This window comes from Mus caroli, unplaced genomic scaffold, assembly GCF_978045245.1.
Source record: "Mus caroli unplaced genomic scaffold, Mus_caroli_1 scaffold_12, whole genome shotgun sequence".
In the NCBI taxonomy this organism is placed as follows: Eukaryota; Metazoa; Chordata; class Mammalia; order Rodentia; family Muridae; genus Mus; species Mus caroli.
This window is the reverse complement of record NW_028227267.1, coordinates 120,909,624-120,935,908: the sequence shown is the minus strand read 5'-3', so window position 1 is coordinate 120,935,908 and position 26,285 is coordinate 120,909,624. Positions and strand designations below refer to the sequence as shown.

The 26,285-nt window shown below is 37.6% G+C and overlaps 1 protein-coding gene across 1 annotated transcript in view; it reads right to left on the bottom strand.

The window, feature by feature from the left end:
- The window catches only part of Itgbl1 (integrin subunit beta like 1), a 261,464-nt gene that overhangs the window by 109,856 nt on the left and 125,323 nt on the right, over positions 1-26,285 (bottom strand). The window contains exons 4-6 of the mRNA XM_021181852.3: positions 20,906-21,028; positions 17,878-18,018; positions 15,238-15,378 (exon numbers count right to left, since the gene is read on the bottom strand). Of these exons, the coding sequence (XP_021037511.1) occupies positions 15,238-15,378; positions 17,878-18,018; positions 20,906-21,028 (405 nt within the window). The remainder of the gene's footprint in view (positions 1-15,237; positions 15,379-17,877; positions 18,019-20,905; positions 21,029-26,285) is intronic.

Here is a 26,285-nt window from a genome sequence, read left to right as displayed (position 1 = left end):
GAAGGGAAGGCCCTTGGTCCTGTGAAGGCTTGATGCCCCAGCATAGGAGAATGCTAGGGCAGTGAGTGGGGTCAGGGGGGGGAGCACCCTCATAAAAGTGGGATAGGAGGTTTTCAGAGGGGAAACTAGGAAGGGGGATAACATTTGAAATGCAAATACATAAATAAAAAACAATAAAAAAATTAAAAAAAAGAATGTTTGGGGGCTGCAAAGATGTGTCAGCAGTTAAGAACACTTTTGTGGTCCCGCCTGCACGGGAGCCATCTGCCTCAGGAGAAGGGAGTGCCATCTTGGTTCCGGAACTCCACCGAACTTAGGAAATTAGTCTGCACAGGTGAGAGTGTGCACCACAGAAGCTGACAGCTTCTGTGACCTGCCAAAGCAACACAGGAACTGGTAAAGTTCCTGTTTTGGGCCTTCTTCTTCAGCCAGGAGGAGGTCCAAACACCAGATATCTGTGCACCTTCCCTGTAAGAGAAGAGCTTGTCAGCAGAGAGTGCTCTAGCCACTGAAACTCAGAGGAGATAGCCTGTCTCCCAGGTCTGCTGAGAGACGGTAATCAGAATCACCAGAACAATCTCGAAACAGAGACAACTATAACAACTCCAGAGATTACCAGATGGCGAAAGGTAAACGTAAAAATCTTACTAACAGAAACCAAGACCACTCACCATCATCAGAACCCAGCACTCCCATTTCGCCCAGTCCAGGGCACCCCAACACACCTGAAAAGCTAGACCTGGATTTAAAAGCATATCTCATGATGATGGTAAAGGACACCAAGAAGGACTTTAATAACTCACTTAAAGAAATACAGGAGAACACTGCTAAACAAGTAGAAGACATTAAAGAGGAAGCACAAAAATCCCTTAAAGAATTGCAGGAAAACACAACCAAACAGGTGAAAGAATTGAATAAAACCATCCAAGACCTAAAAAGGGAAGTAGACACAATAAAGAAAAACCCAAAGTGAGGCAACTCTGGAGATAGAAACCCTAGGAAAGAAATCTGGAACCATAGATACGAGCATCAGCAACAGAATACAAGAGATGGAAGAGAGAATCTCAGGTGCAGAAGATTCCATAGAGAACATCGGCACAACAATCAAAGAAAATGGAAAATGCAAAAAGATCCTAACTCAAAACATCCAGGAAATCCAGGACATAATGAGAAGACCAAACCTACGGATAATAGGAGTGGATGAGAATGAAGATTTTCAACTCAAAGGACCAGCAAACATCTTCAACAAAATTATAGAAGAAAACTTCCCAAATCTAAAGAAAGAGATGCCCATGAACATACAAGAAGCCTACAGAACTCCAAATAGACTGGACCAGAAAAGAAATACCTCCCGACACATAATAATCAGAACAACAAATGCTCTAAATAAAGATAGAATACTAAAAGCAGTAAGAGAAAAAGGCCAAGTAACATATAAAGGCAAGCCTATCAGAATTACACCAGATTTTTCACCAGAGACTATGAAAGCCAGAAGATCCTGGACAGATGTTATACAGACACTAAAAGAAAACAAATTCCAGCCCAGGCTACTATACCCAGCCAAACTCTCAATTAACATAGATGGAGAAACCAAAGTATTCCATGACAAAACCAAATTCACACATTATCTCTCCACGAATCCAGCCCTCCAAAGGATAATAACAGAAAAAAACCAATACAAGGACGGAAACCACACCTTAGAAAAAAGAAGAAGGTAATCCCTCAACAAACCTAAAAGAAGACAGCCACAAGAACAGAAAGCCAACTTTAACAACAAAAATAACAGGAAACAACAATTACTTTTCCTTCATATCTCTTAATATCAATGGACTCAACTCCCCAATAAAAAGACACAGACTAACAAACTGGCTACACAAACAAGACCCAACATTTTGCTGCTTACAGGAAACTCATCTCAGAGAAAAAGATAGACACTACCTCAGAATGAAAGGCTGGAAAACAATTTTCCAAGCAAATGGTATGAAGAAACAAGCTGGAGTAGCCATTCTAATATCTGATAAGATTGACTTCCAACCCAAAGTCATCAAAAAAGACAGGAAGGGGCACTTCATACTCATCAAAGGTAAAATCCTCCAAGAGGAACTATCAATTCTGAATATCTATGCTCCAAATACAAAGGCAGCCACATTCATTAAAGAAACTTTAGTAAATCTCAAAGCACACATTGCACCTCATACAATAATAGTGGGAGACTTCAACACACCACATTCACCAATGGACAGATCATGGAAACAGAAACTAAACAGAGACTCAGTGACACTAACAGAAGTTATGAATCAAATGGATCTGGCAGATATCTACAGAACATTCTGTCCTAAAACGAAAGGATATACCTTCTTCTCAGCACCTCATAGTACCTTCTCCAAAATTGACCACATAATTGGTCACAAAACAGGCCTAACAGATACAAAAATATTGAAATTATCCCATGCATCCTATCAGATCACCATGGACTAAGGCTGATCTTCAATAACAAAATAAATAATAGAAATCCAACATTCATGTGGAAACTGAACAACACTCTTCTGAATGATACCTTGGTCAAGGAAGGAATAAAGAAAGAAATTAAGGACTTTTTAGAGTTCAATGAAAATGAAGCCACAACATACCCAAACTTATGGGACGCAATGAAAGCATTTCTAAGAGGAAAACTCATAGCTCTGAGTGCCTCCAAAAAGAAACTAGAGAGAGCACACATTAACAGCTTGACAACACACCTAAAAGCACTAGAACAAAAGGAAGCAAATTCACCCAAGAGGAGTAGACGGCAGGAAATAATCAAACTCAGGGGTGAAATCAACCAAGTGGAAACAAGAAGAACTATTCAAAGAATCAACCAATCAAGGAGCTGGTTCTTTGAGAAAATCAACAAGATAGATAGACCCTTAGCCAGACTCACTAGAGGGCACAGGGAAAGCATTCTAATTAACAAAATCAAAAATGAAAAAGGCGACATAACAACAGACCCTGAAGAAATCCAAAACACCATCAGATCCTTCTACCAAAGGCTATACTCAACAAAACTGGAGAACCTGGATGAAATGGAGAAGTTTCTAGACAGATACCAGGTACAAAAGTTGAATCAAGATCAGGTTAATGATCTAAACAGCTGTATATCCCCCAAAGAAATAGAAGCAGTCATTAATAGTTTCCCAACCAAAAAAAGCCCAGGATCAGATGGGCTTCAAAGATCTTCAAAGAAGATCTAATCCCAGTTCTTCACAAACTATTCCACAAAATAGAAACAGAAGGTACTCTACCCAACTCATTCTATGAAGCCACAATTACTCTGATACCTAAACCACAAAAAGACCCAACAAAGATAGAAAACTTCAGACCAATATCCCTTATGAATATTGATGCAAAAATCCTCAATAAAGTTCTTGCTAACCTAATCCAAGAACACATCAAAACAATCATCCATCCTGACCAAGTAGGTTTCATCCCAGGGATGCAGGGATGGTTCAATATACGGAAATCCATCAACGTAATCCAGTATATAAACAAACTCAAACACAAAAACCACATGATCATCTCGTTAGATGCAGAAAAAGCATTTGACAAGATCCAACACCCATTCATGATAAAAGTCTTGGAAAGATCAGGAATTCAAGGCCCATACCTAAACATGATAAAAGCAATCTACAGCAAACCAGTAGCCAACATCAAAGTAAATGGTGAGAAGCTTGAAGCAATCCCACTAAAATCAGGGACTAGACAAGGCTGTCCACTTTCTCCATACCTATTCAACATTGTACTTTAAGTCCTAGCCAGAGCAATTCCACAACAAAAGGAGATCAAAGGAATACAAATTGGAAAAGATGAAGTCAAAATATCACTTTTTGCAGATGATATGATAGTATATATAAGTGACCCTAAAAATTCCACCAGAGAACTCCTAAACCTGATAAACAGCTTCGGTGAAGTAGCTGGATATAAAATTAACTCAAACAAATCAATGGCCTTTCTCTACACAAAGAATAAACAGGCTGAAAAAGAAATTAGGGAAACAACACCCTTCTCAATAGTCACAAATAATATAAAATATCTTGGCGTGACTCTAACTAAGGAAGTGAAAGATCTGTATAATAAAAACTTCAAGTCTCTGAAGAAAGAAATTATAGAAGATCTCAGAAGATGGAAAGATCTCCCATGCTCATGGGTTGGCAGGATCAATATTGAAAAAATGGCTATCTTGCCAAAAGCAATCTACAGATTCAATGCAATCCCCATCAAAATTCCAACTCAATTCTTCAACGAATTAGAAAGTGCAATCTCCAAATTCATCTGGAATAACAAAAAACCTAGGATAGCAAAAACTCTTCTCAAGGATAAAAGAAACTCTGGTGGAATCACCATGCTGGACCTAAAGCTGTACTACAGAGCAATTGTGATAAAAACTGCGTGGTACTTGTATAGTGATAGACAAGTAGACCAATGGAATAGAATTGAAGACCCAGAAATGAACCCACACACCTACGGTCACTTGATCTTCGACAAGGGAGCTAAAAACATCCAGTGGAAGAAAGACAGCATTTTCAACAAATGGTGCTGGCACAACTGGTTGTTAACATGTAGAAGAATGCAAATCGATCCATTCCTATCTCCTTGTACTAAGGTCAAGTCTAAGTGGATCAAGGAACTTCACATAAAACCAGAGACACTGAAACTTATAGAGGAGAAAGTGGGGAAAAGCCTTGAAGATATGGGCACAGGGGAAAAATTCTTGAATAGAACAGCAATGGCTTGTGCTGTAAGATCGAGAATTGACAAGTGGGACCTCATGAAACTGCAAAGCTTCTGCAAGGCAAAAGACACCATCAATAAGACAAAAAAACCACCAACAGATTGGGAAAGTATCTTTACCTATCCTAAATCAGATAAGGGACTAATATCCAATATATATAAAGAACTCAAGAAGGTGGACTCCAGAAAATTAAATAACCCCATTAAAAAATGGGGCTCAGAACTGAACAAAGAATTCTCACCTGAGGAATACCGAATGGCAGAGAAGCACCTGAAAAAATGTTCAACATCCTTAATCATCAGGGAAATGCAAATCAAAACAACCCTGAGATTCCACCTCACACCAGTCAGAATGGCTAAGATCAAAAATTCAGGTGACAGCAGATGCTGGCGAGGATATGGAGAAAGAGGAACACTCCTTCATTGTTGGTGGGATTGCAAGCTTGTACAACTACTCTGGAAATCAGTCTGGTGGTTCCTCAGAAAATTGGACATAGTACTACCGGAGGATCCAGCAATACCTCTCCTGGGCATATATGCAGAAGATGTCCCAACCGGTAAGAAGGACACATCCTCCACTATGTTCATAACAGACTTATTTATAATAGCCAGAAGCTGGAAAGAACCCAGATGCCCCTCAACAGAGGAATGGATACAGAAAATGTGGTACATTTACACAATGGAGTACTACTCAGCTATTTAAAAAATGAATTTATGAAATTCCTAGGCAAATGAATGGACCTGGAGGGCATCATCCTGAGTGAGGTAACACAATCACAAAGGAACTCACACAATATTTACTCACTGATAAGTGGATATTAGCCCAAAACTTAGGATACCCACGATATAAGATACAATTTGCTAAATGCATGAAACTCAAGAAGAATGAAGACCAAAGTGTGGACACTATGCCCCTTCTTAGAATTGGGAACAAAACACCCATGGAAGGAGTTACAGAGACAAAGTTTGGAGCTGTGATGAAAGGATGGACCATCTAGAGACTGCCATATCCAGAGATCCATCCCATAATCAGCTTCCAAACGCTGACACCATTGCATACACTAGCACGATTTTGCTGAAAGGACCCAGATATAGCTGTCTCTTGTGAGACTATGCCGGGGCCTAGCAAACACAGAAGTGGATGCTCACAGTCAGCTATCGGATGGATCACAGGGCTCCCAATGGAGAAGCTAGAGAAAGTACCCAAGGAGTTAAAGGGATCTGCAACCCTATAGGGGGAACAACATGATGAACTAACCAGTACCCCAGAGCTCTTGTCTCTAGCTGCATATGTATCGAAAGATGGCCTAGTCGGCCATCACTGGAAAGAGAGGCCCATTGGACTTGCAAACTTTATATGCCCCAAAACAGGGGAATGCCAGGGCCAAAAGAATGGGAATGGGTGGGTAGGGAAGTTGGGGGGGGTATGGGGGACTTTTGGGATAGCATTGGAAATGTAATTGATGAAAATACGTAATAAAAAATATTAAAAATTTAAAAAAAATGAACACTTTTGCTCTTCCAGAAGACATGGGTTAGAGTTTCAGCAAGCACATGGTAGTTCACAGCTATCTGTAATTCTAGTCCCAGATGATCCAGTGCACTCCTTGGATACCAGGGTAGCAGGGATGGAAATAATGCACATATGTACATGAGGCAAAACATTCACACAAAAAATAAAACTTGGATAAGCTAATAAAAAGCTAAAAAAAAATCTAAAATTTTTAGACTCCATATAATTATTATGTATCACTGTTCTTTTCCAGATACCATAATGTCCTTATGGTCCTGCTGAGCTATTGCAAATGCCATATTTCTTTCATGGAGAATTGCATTCAATTATATACATCCATATCTACATATACATATATTTGTCATACACTCTTCTAGCCATAGCCACTTTTTTCTAAACCCTGACTATTATGAAAAACAGCACAAAAGTAGTGTTGCTCTACTGTGGGCAACACTATTCCCTGGGCACTAGTCCTTAGCTGTATAAGAAAGATGGCTGATTGTGGGCCTATTAGGGTTGCTAGCAAGAAGCCTTCGTCCATGATTCTCTTCCAAGTTCCTACTTGAGTTACTAGCAAGATGGCTCAGCTGTGACCTGAAGTAAGTGAGACAAAACCTTCTCACCCCTAAATTTCTTTGATCATGGTATTTGTCACAGTTAACAGAATGAAACTAGAACACCATCCTTTTCAGCCTTCCTGAAAATAAGGACAAACTTCAAGTAATTCTACATCAGAAATGTATGTATAAATAACTATTTTTGAGACAAAAAACCTTTTAACATTTAAAGTACAATTCACTCCACTGTTTTATACAAGGAAGTGGTTTTAATATACTAAGAAGCAGGCAAGAGATTCAGTTCAGGAACTGTTAGATCCGTTAGGACACAGTACAAGGACATGTGCTTTTGGAGCAGCTTAGTTGACAACATACTCAACAGTGAAACTGAGGGAATGGTTAGATTGAAGGAAGGAAAGTCTTATTTATTCTTAAGTCTTTTAAAACTGTAAATATCTGAGCAAAACATCTAGCAGATGAGAATGTCATAAAATCCCTCCTTTACCCAAAAGAGTGCCTCCAGCTGTTGTGACTCACGGGGATTCAAAAATTCAGTCAGGGCAGCACTCCATGTCAAAATATCCTATTCTACCAGAGAGAAGAAAAAAAAATGGGGAGACAGGGACAGAGAGAAACCAAGGACTGCAGAGAGATACCATTGTCAAGCTGAAGTCAGAACACAAACTTAAATTTTGTAACGGTTATTTCTTATCTGAAGCTCATTTGCATGGAAACATTATCAAAGATACAGATATGATGACACACATCTTTAATCCCAGCACTGGGAGGCAGAGTTAGAGAATAGCATGTCTCTGAATTCAGCTTGGTCTTCATATTGAGTTACAGATCAACCAAGGCTACAAAAAGACCCTGTCTGCCAGATTAGGGAGGGGCTGTGCATAAAAAACAGTCATAGTTTTTAAGAAGAGATTTTTAGAGTTAGAATCTTGTCACTCACCATCAAAAGAAATTAATTTTGGTGGGCTTAAGGCTACTATTTCATATTTTAAATTATATTTATTTATTGTGTATGTGGGAGTGGGTGGATGTGTATACCACATTGCACACATGAGGGTCAGAGGTCAACTTGCAAGGAGTCTGTTTTATTCCTTCTTTTTTTTTTTTTTTTTGGCTTTTTCGAGACAGGGTTTCTCTGTGTAGCCCTGGCTGTCCTGGCACTCACTTTGTAGACCAGGCTGGCCTTGAACTCAGAAATCCGCCTGCCTCTGCCTCCCGAGTGCTGGGATTAAAGGCGTGCGCCACCACGCCCGGCTGTTTTTTTTCCTTCTTAATGTTGGTCCCAGGAATGAAACTAATGTTGCAAGCACCATTTCCCAGAGTCCTGGTGTTGGCACCTAATGGTGTCTAATATTAAAGTTGCACATGCTCCTGGCCTAGAGGAAATCAACTTTCAGAATTCTGTTTTAAGCACTCATATTCACTTTCTGTTTCTGAGTCATTTTATTCATGTTTTCAATCCTCTAAGCCTTTCCAGCTATAGTAGAGCTATCTTTCTATGCCATTGTTACATCTGTGTCCTTCACAGGGCAGAGGAGGGTACAGCCTGTGATCTGAACCATAGTTTCTTGTGCACTTGTAATAGGGCGTGCTTGGGGATGACTCGTGTGAATTTTGATTTCACCTCCAGCCATGCTAACTCTCAGAAAAGCTAGGGAACACATTTTTTCACTTTTGTCAACTATGGGATGAGCCTTAATTGCTTTTAATTTCTGCTTCAGTTTTGTGCCTCAACCATAGCTTTTTGCTATTGAAAAGCCTCTATAATCAATAGTTCGTTGATCAGTATGAGTTAAGAGACAGTGAAATGCATGTGACTGGCTCAGAAATCAAAGATATTTCTGTTGAACAGGATATACCAAGGTAGGAGAATACTGTCTGTCTCAAGAAGACTGCTCTTACTCCTGAATCACCTGGGTATGTGTATGTTTCCTTTTTCAATTTTTCCAAATGCATTCAATATCAGCCCAAAACTTTTAAACAGAGAGACACTAAAAGCGGAGGGTGGTTCATAAGTCACACAAGATGTGAGCACACAACAGCTGGAGAAATGACAACACAGCATATTTTTTTTAATGTGGAGGAAGCAATATTTCCTAAGTCAAATATAACAATGAGACAATACAAGAGTCACAAGAAAGTTTCTAATCCACAATGCTGAAAAGTAGAATTAAAATCAGCAATGTTAGAGTGTGTTGAATGACTTCAGTCTGTAATCCCAGCACTCCAAAGGCTGAGGCAAAATGACTGCTTCTAGATTGATGTCTGTCTGAGTTATATGAGCCATATCTGCATATGGATTAAGAGTATATCTCAAAATAAATAAATAGATTTTTAAAATGCCATTAACTAATTTAAACATTTATTCAAGACTGTTAGAATTTTTAATCATAATTTTTTTCTCAGTAGTGAAAACTCTTCTTACATCTTGATTTCAAGAAGTCTACTCTATGATGTCAAAATAAATTTCAGAATGTTAGTAATTCCATTTTAAATAAAACTGTGCATTTCCTACAAAAGAACTTTAATCCATTTAGTCAGAAACTCGTTTAGAGGTGTAAAGTATTGACAACAGATTGCCAGGAAGTGGCTGAGTCAGAAAAGCACTGGAAGTGTAAGGGATTGATATGATTTCTGAAGCAGGCACTGAGTCTTAAAGAGGAGACAGGAAACTGCAAAATAACACTGTGGTCTCTTCTGAAGTTACTAGTTCCTCAATTCCAAACTAAAATCCCAGCTCAAAAGAAAGTGATCACTGAGCAAAAATAAAATCAGGAAGATAAAAAGGCTTGATTTTTGATAAAACAGAATTTAGGGAGAAAGACCTGTTTGACATGAGAACCTGTTAGTCTGTCTAACACACTTAAATATGCTATTAGATCTTTCTAAAACAGGAAATGAGGGAGAAATGTTTAAGATAAATAAAAATAAGTGTTTTTACTTTACTTAGATGAGCCACTGTTCTTTTCTAAGCCTCATTAGAATATAATTTTTCAAGTGTTGAGAAGCAAAGGGGATTCTCACCAAACTGATCTTAATGTAATGTGTCCAGACTGGTTTGTCAAATCCATGTATATTTTAAACCTTTCAGAGCTAGTATAATTTCTTCTAACAAGTGTTCTTTAAACTGCATAGACATATCAACAAAATTGAGATGAAAGACTTAGAATGCTATTTATCCCTGATCTCAACATCAAACATATTCAAATAAGAAATATTCTGCACATATGTGCATGCATATGCACATGCACACACACACTCCTCCCCCCACTTACCTGCACACATATACATGTACACACAATACAAATTCATGAATCTACACATATTCATATACAGATAGGTTTGGGTATAATCTACATACTGCAAATGTGACTGCTGCCCAGGCTATCACATATGATCAAGAAGGTTCACAGCATGACTAGCAATGTATTAGTGTAGTGTAGGAAGGCATCACAGGCTACTTTAGGATGAGTGTGATACCCAAACCCATATTTCATTTATGGATTGTGCTCCCTTGAGTTACAATGGCTAAACTCTAAAAAGTATCAGTCTAAGATAAATTTAGTTAAGTACATTTCAAACAGTTCTTTTATCCTGGAGAAAATATCCCTTCTTTTAAAATGACCAAAAAATGCACATTGATGTAAATTTTAAGGCTACAAGTAGCTACTTAAAATGGACACAAAGACCATCAACAGGGAAAACTTCAGGAAATAAGTTATACTTAGTTGATTATTTATATGACTTGTCATTTTTTAAAGGAGCTTTGCATCTTTTTTTAATTGGATATTTATTTCATTTACATTTCCAATGCTATCCTAAAAGTCCCCCACATGCTCCCCTACCCACTCCCCCACCCACCCACTCCCAGTTCTTGGCATGAAACTCAAGAAGTATGAAGACCAAAGTGTGGACACTTTGCCCCTTCTTAGAATTGGGAACAAAACACCCATGGAAGGAGTTACAAAGTTTGGAGCTGTGACGAAAGGATGGACCATCTAGAGACTGCCATATCCAGAGATCCATCCCATAATCAGCTTCCAAACGCTGACACCATTGCATACACTAGCAAGATTTTGCTGAAAGGACCCAGATATAGCTGTCTCTTGTGAGACTATGCCGGGGCCTAGCAAACACAGAAGTGGATGCTCATAGTCAGCTATTGGATGGATCACAGGGCCCCCAATGGAGGAGCTAGAGAAAGTACCTAAGGAGCTAAAGGGATCTGCAACCCTATAGGTGGAACAAAAATATGAACTAACCAGTACCCCCCTGGAGCTCATGTCTATAACTTGTCATTTTTAAAAATCTATTTATATATTGATTTTTTTCCATTCAAGATAAGGCAGGATGGCTATATTTAGTAATTTTTCTTCCAAGTTTTTCTTAATGCTTTAGTAATATATCATTAGAAAGTTCCGCATGTAATATAGTTTTATCATACCTTTGATTTTCCAAGTTAGTGCAGCCCACCTCATGCTCTCATCATTTTGGTATATTGGACAAGAAGAATAAAGGTTAAGGTCATCCTGGAGTATACTGTTCTAATTCTGAAATTTGGAAAATAGAAAGGCAGGTAGTTGTTCAGTGGTTCAGAGCAATTGCTGCTCTTCCAGAAGGCCTGAGTTCAGTTCCTAGCACCCATGTTGGGGATTTCATAATTGCCTGTAACTCCAGCTCCACAGGATACAATATACTATTCTGGTCTCCAAGGACACTTTTACACACAAACACACAGACACACACACCTACAATTTTGGATTTTCAGTTGTACCCTTTTTAGTTCAATTATGTTCAGATATGGTCATACAGTATTTTGTATTGAATGTGTTCCTCTATCTGTATGTGTGTGGGGTGTAGGATGATTTTGAAAAAAATAAATATAGTTTTATACTATGCTAATAATATCACCTAGAAATGAAAGAAGTGGATGGAACTATTAATTTAGAGGCAGGTATCACATTCCAATACATCTGTACCTCTGTACCTGTGAATTACTAAGTATAAGATTTATACACTTGAGTGTACTGTTGATACAGTTTACACTTGAGTATACTGTTGATACAGTTTACACTTGAGTTTACTGTTCATACAGTTTACACTTGAGTGTATTGTTGATACAGTTTACATTTGAGTGTACTGTTGATACAGTTTACACTTGAGTGTACTGTTGATACAGTGAACAGATGGGCAGATTTGGAGGAAATGAACAAAATGAGAATGTCAATTAAAAGCAAAGACTTAAGCTAATGCACTTATGTTTCTATTAGACTTAAATAAGACCAATATTATTAGAAGAACAAAGATGACAACTAAATATAAATTATATTTTATCCAAACCTTATTAGATTCTTGCCCTGCAAAAGTCACTGGAGAATATTGATGCTGGCTTCTTTCTGTGCCATCACACAAAGATATTAACATCCTCAATAATCAAATGTATCCCACCCTTTCTACATAATGGGTGAAAGAGGTAATTAGTAAATCTGCAAAGTCTATTGGCTCTCAGCATATTATATAGACCTCAACAGGCATAGTCTGGATTCCAAAATCCTCCAACATTTGATGCCCTATATCATCTGGAAGTTAAAAAAAGAAAAAAGAAAAAAACTAAGAATTTGGGCATCCATAAATCAGTTCTCACTCACTAAAATAAGTATAATTGAACAACTGCATTTGTATCTCTTGCAGACTGAAGCACATCATCAGTGCTTGAGCTTCATGAATGTTTAGATGATAATGGCAAGGCAAATACTGTCAAAGTGCTTAATTCCATGAAATTATTTCCTTTTATGAGTTGGTGTAAAAATCAAATGGAATAAGATGTAATTGTAGCACTCTGCAGTAGTCTGAACAACTGAAGATCTACATTCATGTGAGTTTCTTCTTTTTAAATTCCTTCTAAGTCTGGGAACCACATTGGCCATGTTCAAACCACTACAGCCAAAGAAACAAAAATCACAATTACACACTAATGTTTTATTGCACACATCACAGCTGACCACCATCACTTCTTCCGACCTCTGTCTGTACTCACAGCATGAGGCCACATATGAGAGATAAATCATTCTCTCTCCCCCTTCCAATCCTACCAATTAGGTAGTTATAACTACTCAACCAGCTTTTCCTGGAATCTACAGGTCAGGTAGAAAATGGGAAGAGAAAGAAAACAAGACTGAAGAGGTTAACTCAAGAAAAGATAAATTCTTGGTGGAACTGCACTTGTTTAGTTTACAATAGTAGCTCTAAACCTGAGAATCATGCTGTAGGACCTGAATTGATAGAAGCCTAAAGGGTTCACTGTGGTATCATTTCTCATGTTCATCTACAGATCCATCTCCTGACAGTGGGACAGAGCAACTCACAGGACCCTGAATAATCACTAAGATGCAGAAAACATGAATGATCAAGCCCATAGAGATATCAGATGAAGATGATATGAATCTAACGAGGGACAGAGAACTCATGAAAAAAAACCCAAAAACTAAACCTCATATCAACATGTCAAAAGCTTACTTTCTGTTCTCTCTCTCCCTCTCTCTCTCCCTCTCTCTCTCTCTGAGACCACTTACCTTGTTTTCTCATAATTCATATTTGCCTCTAGAAAGCATTAAAAACTTAAAGGTATTTGCAACCTTAAATTCTCACATTCAATGGGCTTCAAAAGGTACCAACTTTGACTATCAGTCTTGTATGCTCACAATGTCCCAAAATAAACTTGAAATTTTGCTTCTATAAACAACCATTGTAAATGGCACCAGTATTTACTCAGAGAATCGGGATATAAATGTAATGATGTTGGCAGTCTTCTGCCTATATGCATCATAAGCTCTCCACTTCCCGTAGAACATGGTTCTACAGCAAGCCAGTACTCCCTCAGTAGTCTACTTCCTCTCTCCTATATTCTGCTTATTTCCCTCTTGTTTTAAGTAACTATTGCAGTCCTCTCTTCTTCCTGTCTGGTAGTCCTTTTTTATATTTCATTAAATGAAAGCCTGCTCTTAAGAGAGAATCCCACCTCTGTGATCCAGCAGCATCCTGTCATGGATACCCACCTCCTTGAATAGCTACATCTCCCTAATTAGAATACTAAACAAGTCAGGTCCCCACAGCCTTTGTGTTCCTTAGCATGTAAAAAGCACTCAATAATTGTTAGCTTTTAAAAAATAATTGATGTAGTAATACTAATTATCCAGGAGAACACTCACATTCTCTAAACTACTATGACTAAAATGTGTTCTAAGGTTTGAGGTCTTTTAGAAAGGTATCTTGCAGGAGAAAATTCTGAAAGCAGGCTCTCCCCAGGCTTTGAAGTTACACAATCATGATTATATAGGGCAACTCTTTTATCTCCTTTTGCTGGCAAACTTACAGAGACCAAGGGAGCTTTCTGTCTACCTGCAAGTACCAACCAACCAATCAAGCTGAAAAGGCACATGCACATAAATACTTCTGTCTTCTGGTTAATTAAGCAAAATGATTTTGAATCTGTAACTTCACTCTCGAGGAGTGTGCACATTTGTGTGTGAATGTGCATTCCTTTACTTGTATGCATGGTACCCAGAAGATGATGTCAGGTATTCTTTTGTATAGGTCCCTGCCTTTTTCCTTGAGATGAGGTCTTTCAACCTAGGTGGTGAGCAGCAAACCCATCATCCTGTGTATGCTTTTTTACTGTAATTACAGGCATGCATACAATGATATTAAGCTTTTATGTGGGTTCTGGGACCCAAACTTAGGGCCTCATGTTTATATGCTTAAATGCTGTTTACCCACTGAATCATCTCTCTAATCCCCAGATATTTTCTTCTTGGTCTACATATTGTGATCTCTGTGCAGTCCCAGGTCATGTTTGCTTCCTTCACTACTGGACTCATTAACCCAGACACAGCCCATAAGTTGGCATATAATATCTGCTCCATAAATATTTAAAATATAAAATGTTTGAGTCCATTAACAAATATTCAATTCTAGATTGTATTATAGAGTGGTTTTGAGAAAATGTCTACCAGTTTATGAATATATCATTCTTCAATAACTGTATCGCCCTAGCTTTTGGCATATATTTCTCTTTCAGTCCCTTGCTGACAGCCAGCAGGTGCACTAGTTCTGCAGTCTTAGAGCTGAGTGGAACAGATATTTGGAGCTAATGGATCTCCTTGGCAAGGGATCAGGCTAATTTAAAGAGTGTAGGTGGTTTCATCTTGAGCCTTTGCAGAATGTCTGAAGTCTCTTGAGGTTGCCCACATTACTGAGAGGAGCACTGCAGAATATAGAAGGCCTAGGGACATAGGCCTCCATGTATGTGACAATCAGAATGATCCTGCACAACAAGAAAGTGAATCTTTTATATAAAGATAAGAATCAGGAGATCTGCCTTACCTGAACAGAAATCATCAGAGTATCGATCATAAACAGCTCTGCAGTCCCTTTCATCACACTCACACGTGTCCCCATGAATGTCTCCCCAGTCCCCAGTTGGATCAACATCATGGCAAGAACATTCACCACATACACATGTTCCTAGATGGAAAAAAAGGAATATTATGAGCGTCCAGACAAGACAAGTATAAAAGAAAGCATCTTGTATATTTATTATTTAAAATACTGATTCTTTTACATTTTTGAATTATGCATTTTAAAATAAAAAATATTCTAAGAAGAAACATCATCTGAAGTTGATGAAAGAGATTTCTTAACAAATAAAAAGTATATATAATTATGTGAGATTGTTAGATATGCAACTAACATTGCATTAATTTTTCTCAAAGATAGTATTAAAACAATATGTAATATTTGTCTGCTATAAATTTAGGAACAATTTGACCAAAAAGTGAAGACAAAGGTAACAAAATGTCTAATAAACTCAAAAATTGCTATCACCAACATCTTGTGATGTAAGATGTATGTATCTTAAGAACTGGAGAAGTGCACTCTGGATGGAGCATCCAGAGTAGACAATATGGATGCATCAAGGAAGGGCCAAGTCTTAGCGAACTTTAGAGGTATAATCTAAGGAAACTGAATAGGATGATCAGGATGGTGGGGTCCATAAGTGCCTGTGAAGAAACTATGAAGGGACTAAGTAAATTTTATTACTTGAGATGAGGCTGGATCAGAGAAGATGTTGGAGACAAAACTGAAAAGTCTGACATCCTCAGTGGGAAGTTTGTGTTGGAAAGTAATATTTTCTTTAAATAGGTGGTCAGTCTTTATGGTAGGTAAAGGCAAATTATTTGGGAACTAAAATAAAGACATTTCTTCCTTGTTTCTTTAAATAAAAATAAATAGCAATTCTACTAAAAATATAAATGTTCAAAATAAAGCTATAGGATATGAACAAGTTCATTTTTTATTCAAATTATCTGAAACACAATTACTAAATGAAATATACTTAACTAGATGAAAATTTGAAATTCAGATAGGGACCAAAACAATCTAAGAATACCCAAAAGGTTAAAAGAGCTGAAGCAAGTTTTCCGTATTTATGCATGTAGAAGGCAAAAGTGCACCCACAAGCATGCAGTCAATTCTTAGGCATCAAGACCTAAAGTTTAAATATACCTAACTACAACACAGGCAAAGACATAGAACAAGAAGTATCATAGGGGATTAATAATAAGCATGACCAGGGTTGAGTATGCAGAGAAATATTGCCAGGATTTGGGCATGAGACCATAACAGTGAATTGAAATTATTTTGGATGTTAGATTGTAACTGGTAGTGACACATGCAGAATTTAGAAGCTTTGAGGATGTGGCTAGATGTACTAGAAATTCTGACACTGTAGCCAATTGAATACAAAAGATCTAGGTGGAAGAGAAGTGCTTATGAACACAAAGTAAGTTAGTGTGGTATGTAGTAGGAAGTAGTCCACATGAACAGAGGGGTTTCCCTTGCAGTTATTATTTTGGAGGGTGTGGTAAGCCCAGGGCTTTGTCTTTCTTATTCTATATTTATCAACATTTAAGACACTTTATCAGGGGTTTCTCTATGAGAATAGTCTATTAAAATGACTTGCACATTTATAGAAATGAAAAAACAAAGCTTACCCAGCTTTCTATTTTAATTGCTTTAAAGAAAGCAAAAACTTCACTCATTTATATCACCAGCTAAGTAAGCTGGGTCTCTTTGACCAACCTTCACAGAAAAGGAAAATATCAGGTATTCTAAATAATAAACAAAAACAAAAGAATAACCCAAGAAACATGAGAAAAACACTTAAACTGTGCTGATGAGATGGTTTAGTGAGTAAATCCATCAAGCCTGACACCTGAGTCTGATCCTCAGGGTCCACATGGTGGACTGTAACAAGCAGTTCTCTGACATTCACAGGTATGCCATGATAAATGTATGCCCGTACACGTGTATGCATGGGCACACAAAATATACTGATGAAATGATTTCTAAATTTGATTTTATATCAGTAGTTGGTAACTTTAAATTATATTTGATAAGCATTTAAAATATCTCTTTAAAGTCATTCTACAATTCATAGGGCCATTTCATGCCTGGTTTCTGTTATCTATTTTGTTCAATGTATTTTAGAATTGTGTTCAGAAGTTAAGGTCATTTAGGCCAATTTGGTACTTCAGAATTCAACCTTCTATTTCAGTGATTAAGACAGGAGGGTTTGTCTAACTGCCCTGCGGACAATCCAATACTCATGCTACCCATGGTTCTGTTAGTCAAGAGATGTTTTTAGCACAGCATCTCCAGGAATCGCCTTTTTAGCTGTGCTGTAGTAGCAGTTTTGGAAAGATGCCAAAGAAATCACAGCCCCCATGCTCTATTTGTTCAGGGAAGCTTAAAGAATAATAACATAATTTATTTTCCCTTATCTACTCAGTAAAGAGCAGGAAATAAAAGATTGCCAGTGTCCATATGGATTTCCACTAAAATAAAAGATGATGGATGATGACTTTGTCCCACCCTAAAGGAAATGCATTGAGAAGATAGATCTTAGTAATAATGATTATTGTTTACCACCGGGTCATGTAGTAACGTGAATGAGTGACACACCTCTGTTGCTACAGACTTTGCCATCTGGAGATGTGCATCTTCGCTTGCTTTCCCAGGGGGTGATGTCACACTGGAACTCGCATTTATCTCCATGCCAACCAGCCTCGCAGTAACAGTTTCCACAGTAACACTTCCCATGGCCTTTACCCAAAAGAATTTTATACAGTGAGGAAAAAAGCAACTTTTCAAAGCAGCCTTACCTTTCTACCTTTTCACAACCATTCGGAAATAACAAAGGGTTCCCAGATCGTTGCTAAACTTAATCAACTTGTGGGACTTTTTGTTTTTCTCCCAAAACATCAGAGTTGAGCTTACATCTATATAATTATACAAATAAGGCAGCCAATGTGTCCTTTGCCTTGGCCTATAAAGAAAGTGATCAAGATGACAGTATTTGCAAAGAAATTACAATAACGACTATGAAAGTCCATTACTCTACCATTTGAAGTACATGCATTACTTGGATGTCTATAAGCCTTACTGTGTGGATGTTTCTTGAAACAGTAACTAATACTGTTTTCTTTGAAATCAATTACTGAAAAAACAGCAGTTCGTATTTAGACATGCTTCATTAATGGCTGAGTAGTCTCAACCAGAGGAAATGTTTCATCTTCTCATTCCTCTGTGTCCCACAAGCTGCTGTGTTCTAATGTGGAAAGTTCTGAGTTAAACCAGTTAAATGCAGTGCACTCTTGGCCTTATAACCAAACTGCAACTCTAGTGTCCAGAGAACACAAATGGGAGTCAATGATGCCCCTCACCTTGAGCCAAAATGCCCACTTTGCCATAGTACTTTTCATTTTTACTTATACAACCCAGCATGCCACCTTTGACAAACTGCCATCACTACATCTCCGTTCTGAATGTCTAGCTGTCTTTGTCCAAAATAGTATTTACCTTTAAGTTAACTTTCTTCAAGCTCTCTTCTTTATAGTTATTCCATACAAACACAGATGAATGTCCTATTTATTTTTTATTCTAGACTTTCTAATCATAAAATTTTATAATTTGTGAGACTCTGACTAAGATATTTATTCTTCCAATCCTCTCTTCCAGGGCCATAATTCTGGGATGGCCATGGAAATGTGACTGTGTGACTACTTTATAATTGATTACTAGTACATTTTTCATCGTACCATTATGATATCCCTTTATTAATTAAGTCTCATAAATATTTATACTTTATGTGCAAGTTCCTAAAAAAGTTATAAAACCCCAAAAGGGTTTGTTTTAAAATAATTGTTAATATAAAGGGTTAGTCCTGAAGGAAAACAGAGAAGGGTAAATTTGGGTGATGGGGAGCTAGAAGAAGTAGAGGGAGGAGAAAGTGGGGTCAAGATATATTGTATGAGAGAAGACTCTATTTTCAACTTAAAAAATGATAGGGGTTAATTAGAAAAGAAAACTAATGTAAAGCTACACTTTAATGAAGACAGGGAAAATATTAAAATGAAGGGTAAGGAAAAAAACATTGGGACAGCAGAATATTATTAAAATAAAATGTAACCACTGCAATGTATATTCCAGGCAACAGACATAAGTTTCTATGATTTTTTTAAAGTGATAGAGAAAAATCATTTTGTGTGTGGTATCAATGATAGACTAAAGATAACTTTCTGAAGAGATTGTTTTCATGTGAACAACACATGAAAAGCCCTAGGATTCTAAGCAACAGCACTCCTACAATGTTATTTGATAGGGGTATCTGCGGTCATATAAATGCCAATGGGGGCATATACAAGCCTCCCCCATACCTGCTCAGAGAAGAAGGGGAGGGGAGATGGGAGAAGGATTGCAGGAGGTGGTGACTGAAGGAGGTCAGTGAGTAGGATATAAAGTGAATAATTAAAAATTAAATTAAAAATAAAAACACTTGAATAATACTACAAGACTAACTAGAAGCCACCGTGATATTACAAAATTGGCAATTTGTTACATGTTTGTGGTGGTTTTCTGTAGCTCTCTGATTCCTTCAGGTCCTAGTATCATTGATCTTTCTAGGATATGCCAGAGCATATTAATTAGATTTGAATGCTTTTGGAAAGAGCAAAGGAGAGTGTACTCATTCTAAATGACTCTCACTGTTCTCTACTGCCATTTCATTATGTCAATTAAGGCTGCAAGTGGACTTTCTGGGCAAGCGCTTGGCAATAGTTAAGTAGAAAGAAATCTCTAGAATGGGTGGTGAGAAAGCAAGCTTCTCATGGAACTGAAAACTCCAAGGAAGGCATGCAGTGTAATTGGTGAAGAGACAGAAACACAGTCCGAGTGTCTGACAGACACCAGTCTGGGGGCTGTGTCTAAACTTCTAACTAAAATCTAGTTTTGCATTTATTAAATAGTTCTAGAATACTCTGAAGGCCTTGCTGTAATCCTTTTTACCTGATATGTTTTACAAACACAGGTTCAAACTGAAGTTCATACACAGATTAGTTAGAACAGAAGTTTAGGCCATACAATTGGGATGGCCCAGGGCATGTTGGTAATATGTATGTCTCTGTTCCCAGTGATTAAATGGATACAATTGCAAAGTGGTTCTTTCAGGTATTATAAGATATCATAAATATATGTTTGCATATAAAGCATGTGTTACATGTCCTTGGCAATAGGAAAGAGGCAAGAGGAAAAAATGACTGAATGATGGTAATTCATAGTAAAGGTCAGGGGAGTATCAACAGTTATGGGAGGCCATCATACTCCATGTCCCCAGTACAGCATAGAATTATCTAAAGACTTTTTATTTGCAATGAGAATAAAATCAAAGCAGTTAAGAGATTTTAAAAACACCCAATAAGAGTAGCTAAGGTGAGCAAAAGAGATGGAATCCTGACAGGACTACTTCAGAGTTGTGCTGCTAGATTATTGCATCAGCAATGTTTGCCTCCTCTGGAGACAATCTAGTTTTGCATTTATTAAACAGTTCTAGAATATTCTGAGTGCCTTGATATAACTCTTCTTATAAAGAAAAGTCTACAATAAGATGGGTGAAAAACAGGGGCTTTTTACGCTCCACACTTAGCATACTTACCTCCACATACTTCTTCTGTTTCATCATCTATGCATTCTCTATCATCACATTCACAAAATTTACCGTAAATGAGTCCATGTCCATCTGAATTATCACACTTACACCTGCCACAGTGACATGTACCTAAAGTAGGGAAACAAAGATAAGGATGTTACACACTAGAAATTATCATTAATAATGCTCTTCACTATTTCTTCCAAGTGGGTAGAGAACTCAAACCAATTTAATGTTACAATTATACATTTCTACAGCTCTGGTAAGGTGGAGGGAACCTGCTCATTTTTGAGATGATTATGGTATAAGAATTATAATAAGTACTTCACAGTTATTACTGTTGACCGTTGATAGTTTAATGAGCATCAATGTAACCCTCTCAAAACGTAGAGGTCCTGACATGTATCTTTCAAAGTAAGTTGTGAATGAATATCTTCTGATGACCACCTGTTTTTAAAGAGAGCTAAAGCAGTTTTTAGCTATCTGACTGAGGGAATCTTGCTTATCTTCCCCGCCAGTTCGATGTTTTACTACATGTTCAAACATAATATTTATATAATTAATATTTAAAGAAATGTGTAATTAATAAAAATGCCAATGAAGAATATATATAAACCTGATAGTGTCTCATCTAAGCATTAGCTGACATCCTTCATTTAAGGATTACAGGACAAGCAAGTTTTCTTAGGTACAGATTCTTGGGACCTCAACAGATTTTCAAGCAGCTCAAAGAGTGTTAAAGGTCCGAGAGATAGTAGATCTCCCTAAAGGCACATATTCACCTTACTAGAAGGTTGGCTATATCCTGCAAGAGTGATTTTATTGAAATATTTTGTCCAAATAATACTAACAAGTCAGATGTCTACCTCCTCTATTTTTAATTGATCCTCACATCAATTGACATATAAAATTCTAAAACTTTGTGAGTCAACAGAATGGTCAAATATTCTGGAAATCCAACAGGCAATAAAATCATTCATAAGAAATAAATGTGTTAAAATAGAGAAGTGCAACGTACTGAAAAAGCACATAGCAAGGAAATTTAGCTGAGAGCTGGACATCAAAGAGACCCTGAGGACATTTCTGAGGATTGAAGCCAAGCTAACTGAAACACATACATACATACATATGTACGCACATACATAAATGAGACACAAAAGCAAAGCCTCAGTCAGTGGTTGAAGAAGAACAAATACAATATGCCTGAAAATTAGCATCAAATGAACAAAATTACTAGATAGAATCTTCTGGTAGCTGAGTAGTTGAGGCTAAAGATCTCCATTATCTGAGTTCTCATCAAATAACCACAAGAAGAGGTGTACATCTGGACTAGATAATTCTTGTTATCACATGGAACACGAACTAAAACTGGGAAAATGGATGTTAAGAAATGAATAAACAGGCTACTTCACAATGGCACAGGTTAAATAAATGATGGCAAAGAGTTGAAAGAATACAGACATATTTGAGAAGATTGTTGAGAGTAGAAACAGAATTAGTGGTCAGATGAGTATAAAGCATGGAGGGGGGTTGGGAAACTTCAAGAATGATATTTGGCTTGAGTGATGGCATAGTAGTTATTCTGTGCATGTTACACAGGGAAAAACATAGACTTTGCATTCAGGTACAATTACAGTCAAATACAGGTTTAATCCTTCCTGGTAAAGAATTGTTTAGATTTAGATCACTTGTATGTCTCATTCTCATATTCCATGTGCTCAGTCTGTTTCAAGATAACCATGAGGCCAAGTGACAAACCCAGGAGCCATTCACCTCTGAAGACACTGCTCTACCTGGTACGTAGGAGGCTTGCAGAAAACCATGAATCTTTCCTCATCTCTCACTCACTTTTATGGATGGACTCTGACAACATTCTCATTTTCACACCTTCTACATGCTTCTGTTACCCAGATCACCTGTAATTTGCTGTTCCCTATCAGAGGGCCTCATCTAGCAAAATCACAAAGCAAAGAGAGTTTGCAAAATCTGATTTTTTTGTTTTGATTTTTTTTTTGTACCTTGAGGGAATGTCTGTGAATCTGGCATATATTAAATGTAATTCTTTTGTGTTATTTTTTTGGAACCTACTTTAAGTTATAATCTTACTTGAAATGTAATGCTATAATTTGTGGAACTGCTTCATTATTTTTTATCTCATTATAACCTTTCTCTTTTACTTTCACATCTCTTCTTTCTGTCTCTCAACCACCCACATATTTAGTCATTAAACTTTCTTATGACCTATTATACTATTGTCAAAGTACTATAGGAGATAATGAAATAAAGAAAATTAAATCAGAGAACAGAAAGGAGAAACAACAGAAAGGCTTTCATAACAGATTCAAGGAAAATTCTTCACAAAGAATGATAAACCTCAAACTTGTTGGGGGGGGCGCATCAGGAAGAAGAGAATCCTTAATTTATTGCTGATAAATGGGAAGAAAGGCAACAAATGAATTGAGATACAATAAATATTTGTGGTGTTGAGTAGAAAATTATGGTGGAAAATAACAGTTTAGGTAAGAGTCTGATGAGTTTGGATAAAAGGGTATAAGGACTACAGATGGTAAAGATGAAGAACATTGGCTAAGGATTTTAAATTATCTCTTGGAATATCTTCTGCCACAATTTGGCAGAAGAGAATAACTTGGTGGGAGATGCACACACACAGTCATTCTCCCTCCAGAAAGATGGGCAGGAACTGTCACCGCATCCAACTTCCATGACTGACAAGTTCTACTGGCAGGCACACTCCCATCCACACATGTGAACCATTCCTATTCCTCACCACAGTGGAAAGTTTACAACAGCTCTGAGACTTCCTATCTCACCATCCAGCACAAATCACATCTGATCCTCCAAGTCATGGCAGATGGGAGCCCAAGCAAAGGTGCCAGACTCCTGTGTTCCTGCAGTGTGGTCCTACTTCTCGCTCTGGGATGCCAGTCAATCACACTCCAGGATGAGTAGCTTTGCACTTGATTATTTTAGCTCTACTTTTAATGCTGCCTAACAGAGCTGGTTCTCTATGGTGCTTACCAGGCATGAAAACCAATCTTCTGTCTGTTCTAACATGCTAGGATCTGCACATTGTTACCTTTCTAGATCTACTGAAGAGGAAGCTTCTGGAAGCTCTCTGTTCTCATTTCCTTCTAAACATGCCTTGAAGTTTATGCTACACAATGGCTACCTCTTCTCCCTCTTTTATATGCAACCTAGTACTATAGAACAAAAACCTCTCTAAGGGGAAAAGACGGGTTGGAACATCTCCTGGATAAATGCCCAGGAGAGGTATTGCGGGATCCTCCGGTAGTACTATGTCCAATTTTCTGAGGAACCGCCAGACTGATTTCCAGAGTGGTTGTATAAGCTTGCAATCCCACCAACAATGGAGGAGTGTTCCTCTTTCTTCACATCCTCTCCAGCATCTGCTGTCACCTGAATTTTTGACCTTAGCCATTCTGACTGGTGTGAGATAGAATCTCAGGGTTGTTTTGATTTGCATTTCCCTGATGACTTAAGATGCTGAACATTTTTTCAGGTGCTTATCTGCCATTCGGTATTCCTCAGGTGAGAATTCTTTGTTTAGCTCTGAGCCCCATTTTTAATGGGGTTATTTGATTTTCTGGAGTTCACCTTCTTGAGTTCTTTATATATATTGGATATTAGTCCCCTATCTGATTTAGGATAGGTAAAGATCCTTTCCCAATCTGTTGGTGGTCTTTTTGTCTTATTGATGGTGTCTTTTGCCTTGCAGAAGCTTTGCAATTTTATGAGGTCCCATTTGTTGATTCTCGATCTTACAGCACAAGCCATTGCTGTTCTATTCAGGAATTTTTACCCTGTACCCATATCTTCGAGACTTTTCCCTACTTTCTCCTCTATAAGTTTCAGTGTCTCTGGTTTTATGTGGAGTTCCTTAATCCACTTAGATTTGACCTTAGTATAAGGAGATAAGAATGGGTCAATTCTCATTCTTCTAGATGATAACAGCCAGTGGTGCCAGCACCATTTGATGAAAATGGTGTCTTTTTTCCACTGGATGTTTTTTGATCCCTTGTCAAACATCAAGTAACCATAGGTGTGTGGGTTCATTTCTGGGTCTTCAATTCTATCCCATTGGTTACTTGTCTGTCACTATACCAGTACCATGCAGTTTTTATCACAATTGCTCTGTAGTACAGCTTTAGGTCAGGCATGGTGATTCCACCAGAGGTTCTTTTATCCTTGAGAAGAGTTTTTGCTATCCTAGGTTTTTTGTTATTCCAGATGAATTTGTAGATTGCCCTTTCTAATTCATTGAAGAATTGAGTTGGAATTTTGATGGGGATTGCATTGAATCTGTAGATTAATTTTGGCAAGATAGCCATTTTTACTATATTGATCCTGCCAATCCATGAGCATGGGAGATCTTTCCATCTTCTGAGATCTTCTTTAATTTCTTTCTTCAGAGACTTGAAGTTCTTATCATATAGATCTTTCACTTTCTTAGTTAGAGTCATGCCACGGTATTTTATATTGTTTGTGACTATTGAGAAGGGTGTTGTTTCCCCTAATTTCTTTCTCAGCCTGTTTATCCTTTGTGTACAGAAAGGCCATTGACTTGTTTGAGTTAATTTTATATCCAGCTACTTCACCGAAGCTGTTTATCAGGCTTAAGAGTTCTCTGGTGGAATTTTTAGGGTCACTTATATGTACTATCATATCATCTACAAAAAGTGATATTTTGACTTCTTCCTTTCCAATTTGTATCCCCTTGATCTCCTTTTGTTGTCCAATTACTCTCAGGACTTCAAGTACAATGTTGAATAGGTAGGGAGAAAGTGGGCAGCCTTGTCTAGTCCCTGATTTTAGTGGGATTGCTTCCAGCTTCTCACCATTTACTTTGATATGGCTACTGGTTTGCTGTAGATTACTTTTATCATGTTTAGGTATGGGCCTTGAATTTCTGATCCTTCCAAGACTTTTATCATGAATGGGTGTTGGATATTGTCAAATGCTTTCTCCTCATCTAAGGAGATGATCATGTGGTTTTTGTCTTTGAGTTTGTTAATATACTGGATTACGTTGATGGATTTCCATATATTGAACCATCCCTGCATCCCTGGGATGAAACCTACTTGGTCAGGATGGATGATTGTTTTGATGTGTTCTTAGATTCGGTTAGCAAGAACATTATTGAGGATTTTTGTATCGATATTCATAAGGGAAATTGGTCTGTAGTTCTCTATCTTTGTTGAGTCTTTCTGTGGTTTAGGTATCAGAGTAACTGTGGCTTCATAGAATGAGATGTTCCAACCGGTAAGAAGTGAACCATGGTCCACTATGTTCATAGCAGCCTTATTTATAATAGCCAGAAACTGGAAAGAACCCATATGCCCCTCAA